Genomic DNA, 17,556 nt, shown 5'->3' with positions numbered 1-17,556 from the left:
TGACCAGTCTCGTCATCCCTACCTATGCCGACAGGTCGATTTCCTGTCTATAGCAATGCTGAGTGCAGACAGTAATGTATTTATAAAATGCACATGCTCTGATGTCTAACTCTGTATTCACTTAAGGTTTTTAATTCTGTCTCAGTATGTCTTCTACCCATGAATGAATCTTCGCTGACTTTAAAAATGTGGGATAAAATCCAAACTATTTACATGGCTGACTAGGCCCTTACAAGCTGTGCCTCCTGCGGCTGCCGCAGCCTCTATGCTGCACGCACACTGGCCTCCTCTCAGTTCCACACACAGGTCAGGGTTTTCTTACCTTGGGGCTGGAGGACAGGTCCTTCCCTCTTCTGGGAAGGTTCTCACCTGCCCTCCCTACCTGGCAAACTCCTATTCAGCCCTCAGGTCTCAGCTCCAATGGCACCTTCCCGCACCCTGCCCCCCATCTAAATTAGTTTCCTCTGGTTGGCTCTCTGTCCACCTAGCTCTTTTTCTCTGTGGATGCCTCCCAGCTCATAGCCAGCTATCTAACAAATGAATCCTCACCACACTGAAGCCACATGGGGCCAGGACCAGTACAGTCCCCACAGAATACCAGCCCCAGCAGAGTATCTCATACATAGTGATACTAAATAAATATTCATTGGATGGATAGAGGGATGGATGGATGGATGGAAGGAAAATGTGAACTTTCAAAGGGTTAGGAACCCTTATACACAACCTAGCCCCCTTCCAGGTACAATTAGACTCTTTCTACATGTTTTTTGGTAACTAAAGGAGACCCAGAGCAGGGAGGGCTACTAAGATACATCTACCACTGTGCGGCCACCCCTCACCCTGCAGCAGCCCTAAGTGGTCACCACATGCCTTCCTAATGCCCTTGGAGGGGGCCTCAGGGCCCATCTCAGCATCACTCTCCGCAAGCCACCACCAGTGGATTAGGTCAGGGGGTGTGACCCGTTCTTTCATTCATCAGCAAATGTTGATTTAACACTTGCTCTATACCAGGCCCTGTTCTAGGTGTTGCTGACAGCCAGACGAAATCCCTACCTCATGGAGCTGCCAGTGTAGTGGGGATACAGACAACAAACAAAGATACAAACATGCGACTCAGTAGGGGAAGTGCTGAGTGTTAGGGATAAAAAAGAGAGAAAGGAATGCAGAGTGGTGGGGGAGTGGGGGCTTGCCTCATACAGGGTGGTCAGGAGGCCTGCCTGAGGAGGGGACATTGAAGCTGAGACCCCAGTGAAGTGCAGGGGCAAGTTCTACGGGTACCTGGAGAGGGTCTCCAGGTAGAGGGAAGGGCAAGCAAAAGGGTCCTGCGATGGAAACGTGTGGCATTTTGTGGGAACAGCAAGGAGGCCAGTGTGGCTGAGCAGAGTAAGCCAGTGATGAGTGGTGGGAAATCAATTTCTGTATCAGAAGTGGCAGACACAGCATCCATTTAGAGTCCCTGACATAGACGCTGCCATTTCTGGCTCCTCTCTGACCAATAGACCTTTAATGTCCATGTCAAGAATCACATAACACCCTCAGGTTTGACCTTGCCCCCACATGGGGCAGATCTGGTCGATGGTCCCACCCTGCCTTGGCACCCAAACGTTCCCCTGTTCAGTGCTCTCATCCATGTACTGGAAAACACTCACCCACCACCCTGGGTGAGGGGTCTGGGTGGCTGATTTGTAACATGTGCTGATTTCTATGATGTACAAGCCCCTGCCCCTTATCCATAGGGGATATGTTCCAAGACCCCCAGTGGGTATCTGAAACTGCCAATAGTATTAAGCCCTTATATATACTATGTTTCTTCTTATACATACATACCTATGATGCTAAAGTTTAACTTATAAATTAGCACAATAAGAAATTAACAACAATAATAAAATAGAACAATTTTAACAAGATACTATAATAAAAATTATGTGAATGCGCATGCCCTCTCTCTCTCTCTCTCTCTCTCTCTCTCTCACACACACACACACACACACACACACACACACACACACCCTTATTGTACTGATAACTGAGCCGACAACTAAGTGATTGATGGGCAGGGAGCATACATAGCGTGGAGAGGTAGGACAAAGGGATGATTCATGTCCTGGGCGGGACAGAGTGGGATGGTGTGAGATTTCATCACGCTACCCAGAACAGTGTGCAATTTAAAACTTATGAATTGCTTATTTCGGGAACTTTCCATTTAGTATTTTCAAACTGCGGTTGAACGTAGATAGCTAAAACTACAGAAAACAGAATCACGGATAAGGGGGGACTATTGCATACCCACCGTGGCCAATTGCAAGCTATCACTGGTATAACAACCAGCTTTCAAAACTCCTGAAAATGTAATAATCAGATCTCGAGATCTGTTATGAGCCAGCACACCGCTGACACCGGTTTTTACTGGTAAGAAGAGCTCTGCCCATGAGCCTCAAATGCCCCTGACTGCTTCTCTGCCTCTCCCCTCCTGCCAGCCCTTTCCCATACATCCACACAGGCAGCCATGGCCAAGCTGGGCAACCATGGAGAGCGACCACATATCCCAGTTACTCAGGAAAGTCCCAGCTTACGACTGCATGCTGGCATGGTTATCAATAGCTCTTTCACTCTCAAAGGGCCCAACCTTGGACGATGCATTCAATGGTCAGCCTATGCCCTATACCCCACTCTCAGCCCCACCAGCACTGGGTCCAGTGCCTGGGTCCCAGCCAGCCCCAACCTGGCATGTGCTACCCCAATTCAGATAGACACAAGTGAGGCTTTAAGAAAGAAAACCACCACTTCTATTTCAATGTCTTTTAACTGTGAGTCTAAAAGCAACTTAATAAAAAAAAAATTCACTCCTCCTTACATTTTCATATTTTCAGCTTCACTTTTTTCAGCTTCACTGTTAATGAAAGTGTCATTATATTTCCATATTTTCAGCTTCGCTGTGGTCATACCAGGCCTGAATGCCATCTCAGGTTCCTCACTCAAACCGCAACACTTAGGTGGCACCAATTATTTTTTTTCTGATTTTTGAAGATGAGAAGCATTACAGGAAAAAAAAAGAAGTCAAAGTATTCTGCACTCTTTCCAGCCGATTTCAATAGCAATCAAAGAGCATGCACCAAAAAGCCCATAAAGATATCAAATATAAACCCTCCCCTCTCAGCTGCGCCTCTATTAAAAACAAATGTTCAGGAACAGACAATGACAACAGGAGAAAGGCCCCACCTACAGCCAATCCTCTGCAAACAGCAACAGTTCTGGTTCATTTGAAAGTTAGTGCTGATGATAATAAAAGGAATCTGTCCTGAAAGACCTTGTGACGGCTGAGTAGACAGTGACCGTCCGCCCAGGACCCAGAACCTACAAGTTCTCCATCCTTCATGAAACTCATGGTCTTTCTCTGCTTCTTGCTTTCTCATCACCAGGAAGGATTCACGAAACCATCGAAATAGCCCTAAAGCACTGCCTGATAAAGGAAGGAGTTGGTCAAGGTGAGGAAAAGTGCCTTGCCTGTTCCTGAATTTTGCACGGTCTGTACACAGCTGTGAGCTAAAACCCCTGCTATTATACCAACAATCACAGCTGCAAAAAGAGTCTGGGTCTGGGGGAGCAAGAATGATTGGACATCAATCAGTCGATCACTCTAGTATTTATTGAGCAGCTATCATCTAGTTTGCAGGGAATACATAGGAAATAAACTATAGTTCTGCTCCCAGGGATTATAGTACATGTGGAAACACAAGAAGGCACCCAAGGCAGTTAAAGAAAAACTAACAGGTATGAAAATTACGGACTACAGGTAAAGATGAGATCAGTTCAGCTGAAGAAATAAAGGAGGGTCCACAGGGCAGTGAGATTTGGGCTGTGATACAAAGGCTGAGTTTGTTTATTGTTTATTGTTTATCTAGGGAGCGTGGGGAGATCATTCTAGGACCAGCAGCAAATATTTAAAGCGTTTGCAAAGGCTCCAGGACCTGGCATAGAGAGTCAACTACTCTCCTTTTGACAAGAGTCTGAATCCAGGAGCTCAATGTAGGCACCACAGAGAGGCATAGTTTGGACGTGAGCAGCCCGGCGTGTGCAGGAGAACTCAGAAAAAATGTAGTCATGTGACCAGGCTCAGCCGCAAAGGGCAGCCCCAGGTGAGGAACAGGCACCCACAGGCTAAGTGTACCACCTCATTTAAAACACAGCTTGCAGAGGTGGCGGTTGTAGGACAGTTTTACTCTAATAATAGATATTTGGACACAATCGGAGTGTGAATGACCCCAAACGGTATCTGTCCTCAGGTCCCTCCACTATCGTCAACAATGGAGAAAGAATTAACAAATTGTCATTTGGTTTACATGTGGACCACAGCATTTTAAAGCTATGACAGAGAATATAGGGCCCAACCTCCTTACTTTACAGATGAGAAAGCTGTAATCCAGGACTGTTAAATAACTCCCTGGGCTGGTCCATGGCAGTAACAAAAGAAAAATTTAAGTGTGTTACTTCTCCCAGTCCAGCATTATTTAATCTTGGATGGATTCTCCCAGAGCATTGGTTCTCAGGATATCTTTTAATCATTGGTTCCCAGGGTTTCTATTAATACACCTATTAATAAACTACTAGTGTTCACTAGGAAACAAGTTAAACAAAATTTAACTATTTTCTTTACTGCAATCCTTCTCAGAACTTTTAACTGGTCAAATAAATTGCAATAATTAGTGTTTCTAGAGTTTGTTAGACTTTTTTTTTTTTTTTTTTTTTGTAAAACAAGAAATTATCATTCTATAGTATACACTTTAAGAAAGGCTGTTCTAGACCACACTACCTCAAACCCTAGTTAAGGATTCTTCAGTAAAGTGAAAGGGTAGAAGCATGGCTTTGGAGACAGACAGAAATGAGTTTGAGTCCTGGATCTAACCCCTTTGTGCTGTGTGACCTTAGGTAAGTTTATTAACCTCTCTGAACCTTGGTTTCCTCATCTATAAAATGGGGCTAAGGCTAGTGTACCTACCTCACATAGTCATTGTGAGGATAAAAACAAAATAATGCATGTAAGGATCTTATCAAACAGCACAGCCCATAGGAAGTACCAGTTATATTTAAAACTCAATTTAATTATTTATCAACTTTTATCTATATTTAATAGTTTTTTGGGCTTTTTTTAAAGCATTTTTTAAAATTTATTTTAAGTGTGTTTTTCCAGGACCCATCAGCTCCAAGTCAAGTAGTTGTTTCAATCTAGTTGGGGAGGATGCAGCTCACACTGCCCCATGCGGGGATCGAACCTGCAACCCTGTTGTCACAAGTATCGTGCTCTAACCAACTGAGCTAACTGGCTGCCCCTAGTTCTTTGTTTGTTTGTTTTTTTAAGATATTTTGTTTTGATTGATATTGTTGAGAGTGGCTTTATGAACCTTTCTCCTTAATCTCAAATGTAAGAAATATGAAATGTGGGCAAGCTTTAAAACATGCTAACATCCTTATTTTACAGGTACCCCTTACCCAGGCAGAAGCTTTAAGTTAATCAAACCAGTGATTATCTTTGGAAATAGAAGCATAAATGCAGAAATGATTGTTGATTCAAATAAGCAGCTTTTCTTAGCCACACCAGTTCTCCTTCCACCACGCATGCTAAGGTGAGCTTCTCCCAAGACTCTCCAATCTCATCCGAGCAGGAATGTGAACTAGATGGAGACACGCCAAGGCCGTGCAGGAAGATACTTGCACAAAGACTTCTGCAGACAACCACAGACCCAGCACCAAGAAGTGAACAAGCCTATCTCAAACAATTGTAGAAGATGCAAAATAGATTCTGGGATGCAGAGAAAGGCAACAAGCCTACCAGAGACCCAGGTCTTAAATTGTCTGCTTCGTGCTTCCTGCCCAGAGGAAAAGTGTATTCATTTCCTAGTATTGCCATAACAAACTACCACAAACTGTGTGGCCTGAAACAACAAAACTTATTCTTTCACAGTTGTGAAAGCCACAAGTGTGAAACACAGACGTGGGCAAGGCTGTGCTCCCTCCAATGGCTCTAAGGGAAAAAGCTTCCTTGCCTCTTCCAGCTTCTGATGGCCCAGGCATTCCTTGACTTGGGGCTATATCACTCCAACCTCTGCCTCCATCTTCACATGGCCATCTTCCCTGTGTGTCTGAGTGGCCCAAATCTCCTTCTGCCTTTCTCTCATAAGGACACCTGTTGGGTCTACCCTAAGTCCAGGATGATCTCATCTTGAGATCCTTAGCTAATTACATCTGCAAAGGCCCTCTTTCCAAATAAGATCACATTCACAAGTTCCAGGGTTAAGGCTGGGGCATATCTTATTGGACACCACTGTTCAACCCACTACAAAGAGAATTATGGACCTTAAAAGTATAAGCCTTGTGATGGTTAATTTTATGCATCAACTTGACTGGGATATAGGGCACCCAGATATTTGGTCCAACATTATTCTAGGTATATCTGTGAGGGTGTTTTTGGATGGGTAGACTGAGTCAAGCAGATTGCCCTCACTAAGGTGGGTGGGCCTCATCCAATCAGTTGAAGGTCTAAATAGAACAAAAAGTCTGATCTCCGATGAATAAGAGAGAGCTCTTCCTGCCTTCCTGCTGAACTGAGACATTGGTCTTTTCCTCCCTTTGGGCTCAAACCGAAACATGGCATCTACCTGGTTCTTAAGCCTGCCGGCATTTGGATTAGAACTACACCATTAGCTCTCCAGGGTCTCCATCCTGCCAATTGCAAACCTTGGGACTTCTCAACCTCTGAAATGACTTGGGCCAATTCCTTATAATAAATAACACACACACACACACACACACACACACACACCCTGTTGGTTCTGTTTCTCTGGAGAACCTTGAATATACAAGCCTCAAATCTGAATAACTGAGAAACAAGAGGTACTGCAATCCTGGTCAGGCCAAGTCCCTGAAGCTCATGGGTGGGCACCATGAGCCAGGGGGAGGGTCTTCCTAAGGAATTTTTGCAAAAGTCATGGTTACTAAATCAAAATCTCCAGAGAGGCAATAACAGGCAACTGAGAACAACTTCCGATCACTGACAAAGCTCAATGGAATTAATATTTCCCTCTTAAGGGGCCACTCAGGCTAACTAAACTGTCAAGCTTCTTTGCTTTTTAACTAATATAATATAACTAATTATATTAGTTTATCAAGGTAACACCAATTTTCTCACTCTGACCGGAAAATTCTTAGTGGCAGTTATGTATGTTTTCAGTTAATTAAAAAGGGAAGATGAATTATTTTTTAATAATTGCAATTTAGTAAATTAAAATATTTCAAAACATGGATTCCATGGAGATAATTAAAGTATGAATGATACTTCTACTCTAACCTTCATCATTTTTTTTTCTAATTATAATTGACATTCAAGGGAAACAAAAGAAAAAATAAACAAACGGGACAACATCAAACCAAAAGTTTTTACACAGCAAAGGAAACCACCAATAAAATGAAAAGACAGCCTACTGAATGGGAGAAGATAGTCACCAATGATATATCTGATAAGGGGTTAATATCCAAAATATATAAAGAAGTCGTATAACTTGATACCAAAACAAAACAAACAAATGAAAAAAACAACAACAATCCAATTAAAAAATGGGCAGAGGCCCTGAACAGACATTTCTCCAAAGAGGACATAGAGTTGGCCAATAGACATATGAAAAGATGCTCCATATCACTAATCAGAGAAATGCAAATTAAAACCACAATGAGATACCACCACATACCTGTCAGAATGGCTAACCTTTATCTTTGGATCAAGTTACCTCATCAGAAATTTACCTACATTACTGTGTAATACAATCCTCCCTGAACTACAGTTGAACATTACATCCTTAGTTTTAACACAGAATCAATTAAGAAATGGTCATACAAAGAAAATTCCAGAACCCTGTATGAACTCATTACTGAAAAAAATGTCCCTTACATTATTCATGTATTTTATATAACAATTAGGCTTTAACAACAGGAACAAGTTTGCCTCCTCTGAAAAAACAGATGCTCATTTCTATGGAGTATGTGAGCCACGGTCCTTTCTGCCTTGGCTACCAGGAAACTCAGAATGAAATTTGTCTCACTTGCCTTAATCACTCTTATTTTTTATTTTAATTGTCATTGTTTCCCTGTACTTCCCTCCTTACCCCTCCATTACATGATTCTTTTTTATGTGCCCTTTTAAAAAATGATCCATTTGTATTTATGCTTCTGGTTGTAACCCATCTCAAGTCTTTGTTTTGGAACATAGGCTAAGATATGAATCAAAGCACCCCAGATTCATGGGGTTCGAGCTAGGAGCAGAACTCACGGTCACCACTTGTCACACCTGCTGTCTATCCTTTGAAATGGATGCCTTCAAGCTGTCCCTCCCGTGCTGGGGGCCTGAGCAGTCTTCCTGCTGGCTTTCCCAGTGACGGCATCACAGACTTCGCACATGGAGCCATTACGTTTACGGACGCCCCAAGGACTCATGCTATAGGAAACAGAAATCCCCCAGCACATAGTCCAAAGGCCATCTGTTCCCACCTCTCCACTGATTCTGTGTCTGGGCTTCTGGCTGGCTTGGCAGATTTAAGGGACTGGGCCTGTGCTCTCCCCCAAACTGCAGATGTTGGCTGTGAAGGGAACTCGCAGGAAGGAGCAGCCCCAATCCGGTGCCAACTGTGCTGCCCAACACACTCCACAGAGGAACCAGCACACCAACGACAGTAACAACAGTTACCTTGTGTTGCACGTGCCTCTATGCTAGGCATCGTGACTGCTCCTTACAACTGCCCTCTGCGACATTTATTACTCCTGGTTTGGACACGACGGGAGCTCTGAGCCTACTTTCCTGAAAAGGTATGACTTCCTGGAAGTCCACAGCATCCACTTGCATGGTTAGGACTCATAAGCTAAAGTCCTTATAGGCTCCTGGGAGCAGCATACGTGACCCCGGCAATATTAGTCACTCTATTAATAATAGCTACAAAAGCTTGGACAGATGGGACAAAAGTGATTTTCACCCATCCCAAGCATGTCACTTCTTCCAAATTTAGTCAGCTCTGGCTGGATTAACATGATTTCATTGACAAGCATGGATGCAGTTATGCCCCCCTTCATCCATTCCCAGTCTTGTCTCTGCTGCAGGCAGAGAATAAGTAAATGTACGGGGTGAGGAAGGGGGGTGTCCATACATAGACAATGAAAGTGAATGAGAAATAAACATAGATGTTGACCACAATCTGGGAGGGCCACCTTGGTAATGAGCAGAGGTGAGAAAGCGCCCATTTCAAACCTTCCCAGGCTGCTCAGGGCCAAAGGCCAGGCCTTCCCACCCGCTTCCTGTGCATGGATGACTGTCCCTCGCAAAATGCTGGCTCCTCTGTTGTTGTTTTTGGAAAACAAATGCTTCCTTCCAAGGTTCCCCCTCCCAGTTAATATCTGTGCTTGGGACTCCAAGTCCCTGGACACATTACTGCGGATTTGTCCAGGTTTGAGATCTCGATTTCGTGATTTCCTCCCCATCTTCCCGGTCTCTCCGGACCCTGCTGAGTTATGACACAAACCTCCACCGGCTTAGCTGATCCCACGCCGTGCCTCAGTCGTCCTCCACATCCCCCTGCCGCCAGCATGTGCTCTCTGCAAATGTAGTTTATTCTCATTGTAGTCACTTCCCAAACCCATTAAAAAGGGAGGAAAATGCCACTGGGCCCAGCACTAAGGTACACACAAACTGTGCTTCATACCCCCCTCCCCCAGGCTCCTTCCTCATCTCAGAAACTGGGCTTAACTCCTACCCCTACGCCTGGGATCAGGTTCTCAGATTAATTTTTAAAAACATATGCATCCTACCCAACACACCAAGTTATCTCTGCCTCTCCTGGTTATGACACCCACTGTGAGGTCAACAACAAGCCACTGCATTCTATGAATACAAGGACTATCGGGGGCACGTGGCTGAACCCACAGATGGACACCAGAACAGCCCACCTGTGTTGAGTCTGGGGCCCAGAAACCTGTGGGAACATTCTTTCTGTTGTATCTGAAGCCTTGTAGGAGCCACCCCCTGGCTTTGCTCTCCCTGATCCAACAGATTTACAAGCAGAATCTGTCCTATGCTAATGAGTTGCTATTTGACACAGGATTTAATTAGTGTTTTGACGTCTGGGCAGGTGTGTTTCTGTCGTGCCCTTGGCTGTCGCTCTCTGAGGGCACGGATTGTTTCTGTGTCTTGCAGCGCTTCTCCAAAGATTCCTATGAGGGCGGCTCCACCAGTGCTGGCTGCCTATTGGATCAGCAGGGAAGTTGGTTGGGGGACTAGGAACTGAGAATGGACATAAAAAATATTTGAGAGCACAGACACAGTGATAAACTCCTGTGTTTCCACAGCACTGGCTAAGAACTGGATTCTTACAACACGCTTCTAAGAAAAATAGGACAGGTGTTATTATGTCCATATTACAGATGAGGAAACTACGGCTCTGAAAGATCAAGCGACACCCCCAAATCACACAGCAAATAAGTACAGAACAAAAGCTAGAAATCTGGTCTCCTGAGGACTCGTCTAGTGCAGTGCCTACCACTCCATGCCTCCAAAATGAAAAGGAAGGGGGGGTAGAAACAACCTAAGTGCCCATCAACGCATGAATGGATAAAGATGGAGCATTATTCAGCCATGAGAAAGAAGGACATCCTACCATTTGCAACAACACGGATGGCCCTTCAGCACATGATGCTAAGTGAGATAAGTCAGAGCGAGGAAAGAACTGTATGATGTCACTTATATGTGGAACCTAAAAATCTAAACTTGTTAAAACAGAGGGTAAAATGGTGGTTACCAGGGAATGGAGGATGGGAAAATAGGACAGATGTTGTTTAAGGGTAGAAACTTGCAATAAGAGACTAGAACTTAATTATTCTCACCACTAAAAAGAAAAGATAATTATATAACATGATAGAGGTGCTAATTATTGCAATAATGGCAATCAAATTACAATATTTAAGTGTATCGATTAGCATGTTGTACACCTTAAATTTATACATTATATGTCAAATATATTTTAATTATAAAAAAAATAATAAATGTAAAGAGAAAAAGGAGGAGGGAAACTCAGAAATGGCTGTGTTATAATATGTCCTCGCCTTAATCATCTCATCTACAAAGTCAAGTGGAGGTACCATCTCAACAATAATGGTTCAGTTCCAATAAGCTAAATGTATGGGGGCACATAAACTCTGAAGGCAGATATGCTCTCCAAGGTATGACTTCTGCAAGGACAAGCAGAGACCAGAGGGACAAGAGGCAGGCACTACTTGGGGACTGAGCCTGAGAATGAGAAGAAGAAGGTGGCAGAGAAACAGAGGTGTGGTGGGGTGTTCATAGAACAGAGGGAGGCTGGGAGAAGGCAATGAGGAGAGAGAAGTGGAAAGAAGAGGGAAGAAGGGAAGGAAGAGCATGAGAGTGAAAGAAAGATGGGAAAGAGAGACAAAGAGGGGAGCGCAGCAGAATGCACACTTCTTCTGTGCCTCTAGGTTTCCTGCTCAAAGGATCGTTCTAGGGGACAGAAGCAATAGCATGGGCATTAGAGTTTTGCTCACCTTCTTTCCATGGATCAGCCAGCAGATATAAAAACATAAGAAATGAGATACAAATAAAATGAGATTAAAAGAATATCGGATAGTCAGATAAACTAGAGAAAGGAGAAGAAATATATATATTAAAGTTAGAAGGAAGACAAAGGAAGGGTTGGCCAAGTTAGGACGCCATCGGTGGGAAGCAGATGCCTCCATCCAAGGCTAACACTTGGATCATGTTGCCGTCAGACTGGGAAGACATCCGTGCAGGAGGAGCAAAGGTCCAGAACAAAGGTGAGGCACTGTATTTGAGGACAGTGATAGTAGGAGTGAGAGATCAAAACTAGGAGACCAAGAACACAGCAGTGCAACTGAAGGGGAAAAGATCACAGTGTGAAACCAAGACACTCAGGCATGTGACCCCGAAATATTGACCTTTTTTTGGCAGAATGTGTGGAGCTAAATTTCATGTCTACGTTTGTTCATTGTTTAATAGTAATGTGTCCACCTGCCATGGAGCTGTTACCCATCTTAATAAACCTATAAGGACAGAACGCTCAGACTTTATCCTTCTCGAGTAGGGGATTCATGAGGACATCACACATGGTGGTATTTGATGAGTGACTTTTGATGGGGCCAGTGGATCTGTTGATAGTGAAGATGGTGCAAGCATGATCAATAATGCCAATCAGAATTGTTTTGCTGACCATCAGGAGGTGATGGAGGCTGGTGACAACGGTGGTGCAGGTGGCAACAGATATGCAGTTCTGTTAATGATGGGGAGCGTGGGAAATTGTTAGAATGATGGAGATGATCTCTGCAAAGCTAGGCCACCACTGTAAAATGATATTATGGGTGTGAATGTGTGTGTGCACGTGTGCGCACACGTGTGTGTGTGTGACAGAGACAGAGAGAGATCACCTATAGATCACTTAAAGTAGATCATCTGCTCCAGGACACTTCCTAGAGATACCTTAAATGGTCAAAGCCAATACCCACCTGTTTCCACTAAATCTGTGTGTATGTTGCCTTTCTCTTTGGAAGTGTTTGCTATTGATGCTAATGACATGCTCAGCATGGCTTGCTACCTATTCTCATTACTACATTCACTCTAAAGAAATGCTGGGCAGTGTTGAGACCCCAAGAGGAGAGAGAAAGGAGGTACAAGGGAGAAATAAAGAAGCTGGATCAGAGAACGGTTTGGCTTCTCCTGAACACAACCAGGAGGAGCTCTGAGGGGAAAGCATCTCCCAAACCCAGCCCCTCTCCCCACCCCAGCTCTCTTTCCTGTCCCACCCACATGTTGCCCCATGTTTAGGATCTTTGGTGAGTCAACTGTGATTTCAACTCCATAAAACCCATGCCCCACCTGACCCTGTTCCCAAATTATTCACCTCCATCCAGCCCTCAGGGGGACCCCAAACCCAGGAGAAATATGTTCATACTTTCTTGGTAGGAACTTTGATCTTCAAGAATTCTGCCTCTCTGGCCAGCACCTGCCACGGAGCGTGTATCCGGACAAAGATAGATCCCTGGTGTTTACTCTGTAAGGTACAAAGGAAAAAGAAATGGAAACACTTAGAAGGACATAACTTAAATGTCTGGCTCCCCAGCTTTCCCAACCTGTTGTTTCTTCAGTTTCTGGGTTTCTCCTCTTTAAGCTTCACCAGGAGCCCATGCCCTCCGACCCAGACCCCATCCACCAGTTCTGTTCCAGAAATGCTCTCATCAAAACCCATAGGGCCGTGTTCCCAAAGTGTGGTCCCTGGAGTTTGGCGGCTTTGGAGGAAAAGACGAGTTAAAACCATAGTGTTCACAGGTTTGAAAAGTGAGCAGTTATAATTTTCACAGATATCCTATCCACTCTTAACAGCAGTTACTCAGCTTATTTCTGCCAGCATTCAATAAACAGCGTGCAATTTGCCTTCTTGCACATATTTTCATTGTTTATTGTTAAGTTTATATTTTTGTTCTACTACTATGCTTTGTCATAACCCGAAATCACAAAATTGGTTCATCTAAACCTAAAAGAAATGATATAAATAATAATTTAAATAGCATAACTCAAAATAATATCATAAACATAAACCATGAACAGGGCTCCACTGTGAATATAAAGTATAAATCTATGTCCCAGGACAAGTGATTCTGTGGGTATATGGATTTCACCCAAAAATAAAAAGTAAGAAAAGGAAATGCAGTAATGAGTATTTCAAAATTAGGTCTTATTGACTTAACAATCCTTTGGCCCTGGTCGCAGTGTCTGTTATAAAAATTGGTCAGATTATGACACGAAGCCACCAGTTTCTCTTCATCTTCAAATAAAACCGCAAATTTTTTCAGAACAAGAACATACAGGAAAAAAAAATGCTCTCTGACATTAATTCAATGAATTTTATCACTAAAGAATGAAAGAGACCAGAACAAGGAGGAAAAATAGGTAAAAGCCTCATCATTTATGAGAAGCTTCTAAAACTACCTGTAAAATTAATCACAAGCACTGTGTCCACAGAGAAAGTGGAACAAAATGATAGCGAAATTCCTTCATCAAATAATTGCTGGAAATCACCTCAAAAGCCTTCATGGGAAGATGCTGGTATCCTGGCCAATGTGCCATTTACATTAGGGTACAGCCTCTGAGGGGCAGAGGGGGACCCGAGACACAGCGAGTGTACTCTACAGAGACATGCCTGCAGCCTCTTATCCCATGTACCCCCTGAAGACACATGCTACAGAAAAAAGGAGGTTTTTATTGAATTACTGTGCATTTTGTGAAGCAGGATACATGGAAACCAGTACTGAGAAGGCACCCACTCTGTGTGCAGCAAAGGTGCTACTGCTCACATAAAAACAGCTGTCCCTTTTGAAAATCATTCCCCAGTTTCAGCCACAAAGACCAGTTGGTGGTCAATACCCACCAACGCCCTCTGTTCTTGGTTTAGTGTTAAGGTAATAGCGGAAGCCATTTATGCACAGCCTCTGACCATCTGCTTTTCCAGTGTGCCAGGCAGAGAAAGAGGTGACAAGGAGAGACTGCGTTCCCCACTGAAGTACACTGAGCATGACTGTGCTCACATACGTTTCTGAAATGATGAATAAAATAAAAAGATATTTTAGGATGCTCATAATGCTAGTGAAGACTATTTCTATGATCCTGAAGGGCAGCTCTACAATATACTCAGTAATTCAAATATCTAGAACCTACCTCCACTTCGGGAATGAAAGCTGATGATTTATAAGGGTGGGGGAAAAAAACAGGGCTTCACAAGAAATTGAACTGTGGTATGAAAGTCTTAGATAGTCTAGGGTCTACAAACACCTGAAAATAAGAAGAGTAAACATGATGCTTGTTTACTGACGTGTGCTAGGACAGAGCTGGGGCATTATGTGCTGTAGCGCACAGAATCTTCACAGCTATTCTGGGGGGGCAGGTACTATCACTATCTCTATTTTACAGTTGAGGAAACCAAGACAGGAAAATTGTAAGTGATTCATTCAAAGTTACCCAGATAGTGTGATTTTTTAAAAAAAGAAAAAGTATTTGAATCCAGGCAGTCTGTGCTCTACCTGATTATTATTTCCTCTCATCAGAGACAGATATGATACTCGTATGTTACCTAGCAGAGTTCAAAACCACATCCAAGGGCTGCAACAGGATATAAAGACATGCTTTTTAGACTAACATTAAATCAAAGGATGGATAAGGAATCTATGAGACTGTCCTAAGATAAAACACTTCACCTTCCACTTGCCAAGTGGACATAGTTATGACAAAACACTGGAAGTGGACTTCAGCGAGAAATCCCAATTTCTATATCCATCTATGGCTGTAATATCCAGGACTACTAGACAGAGTCATCAATCACTTGCTCCTACTTTTAACCATAATTTAAGCTTTTCTAATTTAGTGAAAGTAAAGTATAAAAAAAGAAACATCTGCGAAGCTGACCTGCAGCCCAGCTTTCCATCATGACCCCAGAAACGATGTTTTTGGTGAAAATGGCAAACAGTACCATCCGTCTTACGAAGATGAAATCGTGACTATTACTGATTTTAAAATATTTTGTGTGGGTTTACTTTTTATTTGTGATGAACCCTCTTTTTAAATTTTGTCTAGAATTGGTGGCTCAAGTGTGTAATAAATGTCCACTAAGTGGATATTTCAAAGTTTGAGGAAGGGTTGGACAGACCAAGGTCAAATCTCATCACCTTGGTGGCAGACCACTAGCTGTCCCCTAATAGCCATTCCCTTTTTCTTCATTTTTCAACTAAGCATATGGCCATCCAGAATGAAGACGATATCTCCCTTGCAGTTAGGTGTAACCATGAAACTAACTTCCAGCCAATGTGGCGTAGGCGGAAGTGTTGTGAAACAGTTTCTGGCCACCTTCTTCAGAGACAGCAAGTAGATGCCTTTTGCGCCTTCGTCTTCTTCCCCACCCCTGAGCTACTTCCTGGAACGTGGATATAAATAAGCATCTTAGACCTGGAGGTCAAAGTCAATGCCAGAAACAGCCAAGTATTAAGAGTCCTAACTCTATAAACTATCATAGCAGCCCTGGGCTGTCTCCTGGATTTGTATGTGAAAGATAAAATTCTACCTTGTTGAGTCACTGGGATTTTTAGTTGCCCTATCAATGGCAGCCTAACCTTATAGTAACCAATGCAAAACTGTTTTCAATGTGGGGGCGTTAGTTGTCTCCAAAGTACACCTTTTCTCCATTCTCCTCAAATGGAACTTGTTTCAAATGAAAATAGAAGCTGGAATGCAATTTTGTGGTGCTAATATCTAGCCACCATGTCCCTTTTAGGCCATGTAATGTTGTTGCTCTCTCATAAAAAGGAAAATATGAGAGCTGATGTGAAATATTAGCTGGTGTGACTGGTTATGTCTCCCAAAGAAAAAACAAAACCCCCTGCACAGAACCATCACCAAATGCAGAAGCCCTTTTTACTAACCCAGGAATCTAAAATTGAAGGTTAATATAGTTTAAGCTAATAATAAAAAAAAAGTTCCTTGTTCTCTAAGCCCAACTGACTTCCATTCTGTCCTATATGTGGCTCCTTTCAGGTTTAGCAGAGGAATGCCAAGTTTGGGCTTCTGATTCAAAGAGAGTAAGATTTTAATCCTCGATTTTACCACTGTGAGACATTGAGCAAGTCACTTAACCAAATGAGCCTCAGTTTCTTGATCTGAATAAGGAATATAAGAAACATTGCTGGACTATTGTGGGAATTAGAGATAAAATATGTTAAGTCCTTGCTATACAACCTGGAAGGTGGGTCATTCAATAGGTGTCAGCCATTATCATGGTGATTAGTTCTACCAAATAGAATGACTGCTTCTTGCGGGGACAGTATCAGATACCTCTTTTATGTTCCTCAAGCACCTAGAACAGGGCTGGACACACCGTAGGTCCTCACTGAATTCCCGTGATTGACAGAAAAGACTTGGGGAAAAACAGTTCTCATTAGATTGAAGTTGTGGATAAATAATCCTGGCTTGTTTACTGCCTTGAAGTTTTAAAATTATTGACAGGATTTTCAAAACGTCTCGCATACCCTAAAGGAATTCACAGGTTTGAAATATAGTGCATCTCCAGAATTTGAGGACAAAATCAAAATACATTGTTTTCTGAAACACAAAATTTAACATAAAATATAAGAGATTAGCCATCAGAGGATATAACCCGTCCCTAAAAGAGATTTTGTAAATAAGTAGCTGACGTGATTGGAGGGTCTTACAAATATCATCAGACAACCAAAATTTAATTTCATGTAAAAGGAGCTGTAGCATATAATTTGGTTCTAGTCATCAGAGAAATTATAACAAGCACACAAAGGTTTCTGTAGGAAAACCCAAGCACATCCATTGGGAGGCTGCAACGATTCCAGTGGCAAGAAATGTGAGATATATGACAGGGCAGGAAAATTTCTCCAACTCCATTGAAATGCCCCACAAAAACTATGCAACTTCTTTCAGTGTGATTC

General features: G+C 42.9%; 1 protein-coding gene across 2 annotated transcripts in view; it reads right to left on the bottom strand.

Annotated features, from left to right (window-relative positions):
- The window catches only part of ANO2 (anoctamin 2), a 309,976-nt gene that overhangs the window by 217,576 nt on the left and 74,844 nt on the right, over positions 1–17,556 (bottom strand). For both annotated transcript variants that reach the window (XM_074326158.1, XM_074326157.1), the window contains exon 4: positions 13,011–13,109. In XM_074326158.1, coding sequence (XP_074182259.1) covers positions 13,011–13,109 — 99 coding nt within the window. The remainder of the gene's footprint in view (positions 1–13,010; positions 13,110–17,556) is intronic.

This window comes from Rhinolophus sinicus, linkage group LG02 (genome assembly GCF_036562045.2).
Source record: "Rhinolophus sinicus isolate RSC01 linkage group LG02, ASM3656204v1, whole genome shotgun sequence".
Lineage (NCBI taxonomy): Eukaryota > Metazoa > Chordata > Mammalia > Chiroptera > Rhinolophidae > Rhinolophus > Rhinolophus sinicus.
Note: the sequence above shows the minus strand (reverse complement) of the source record. Positions and strands in the feature narration are given on the sequence as shown.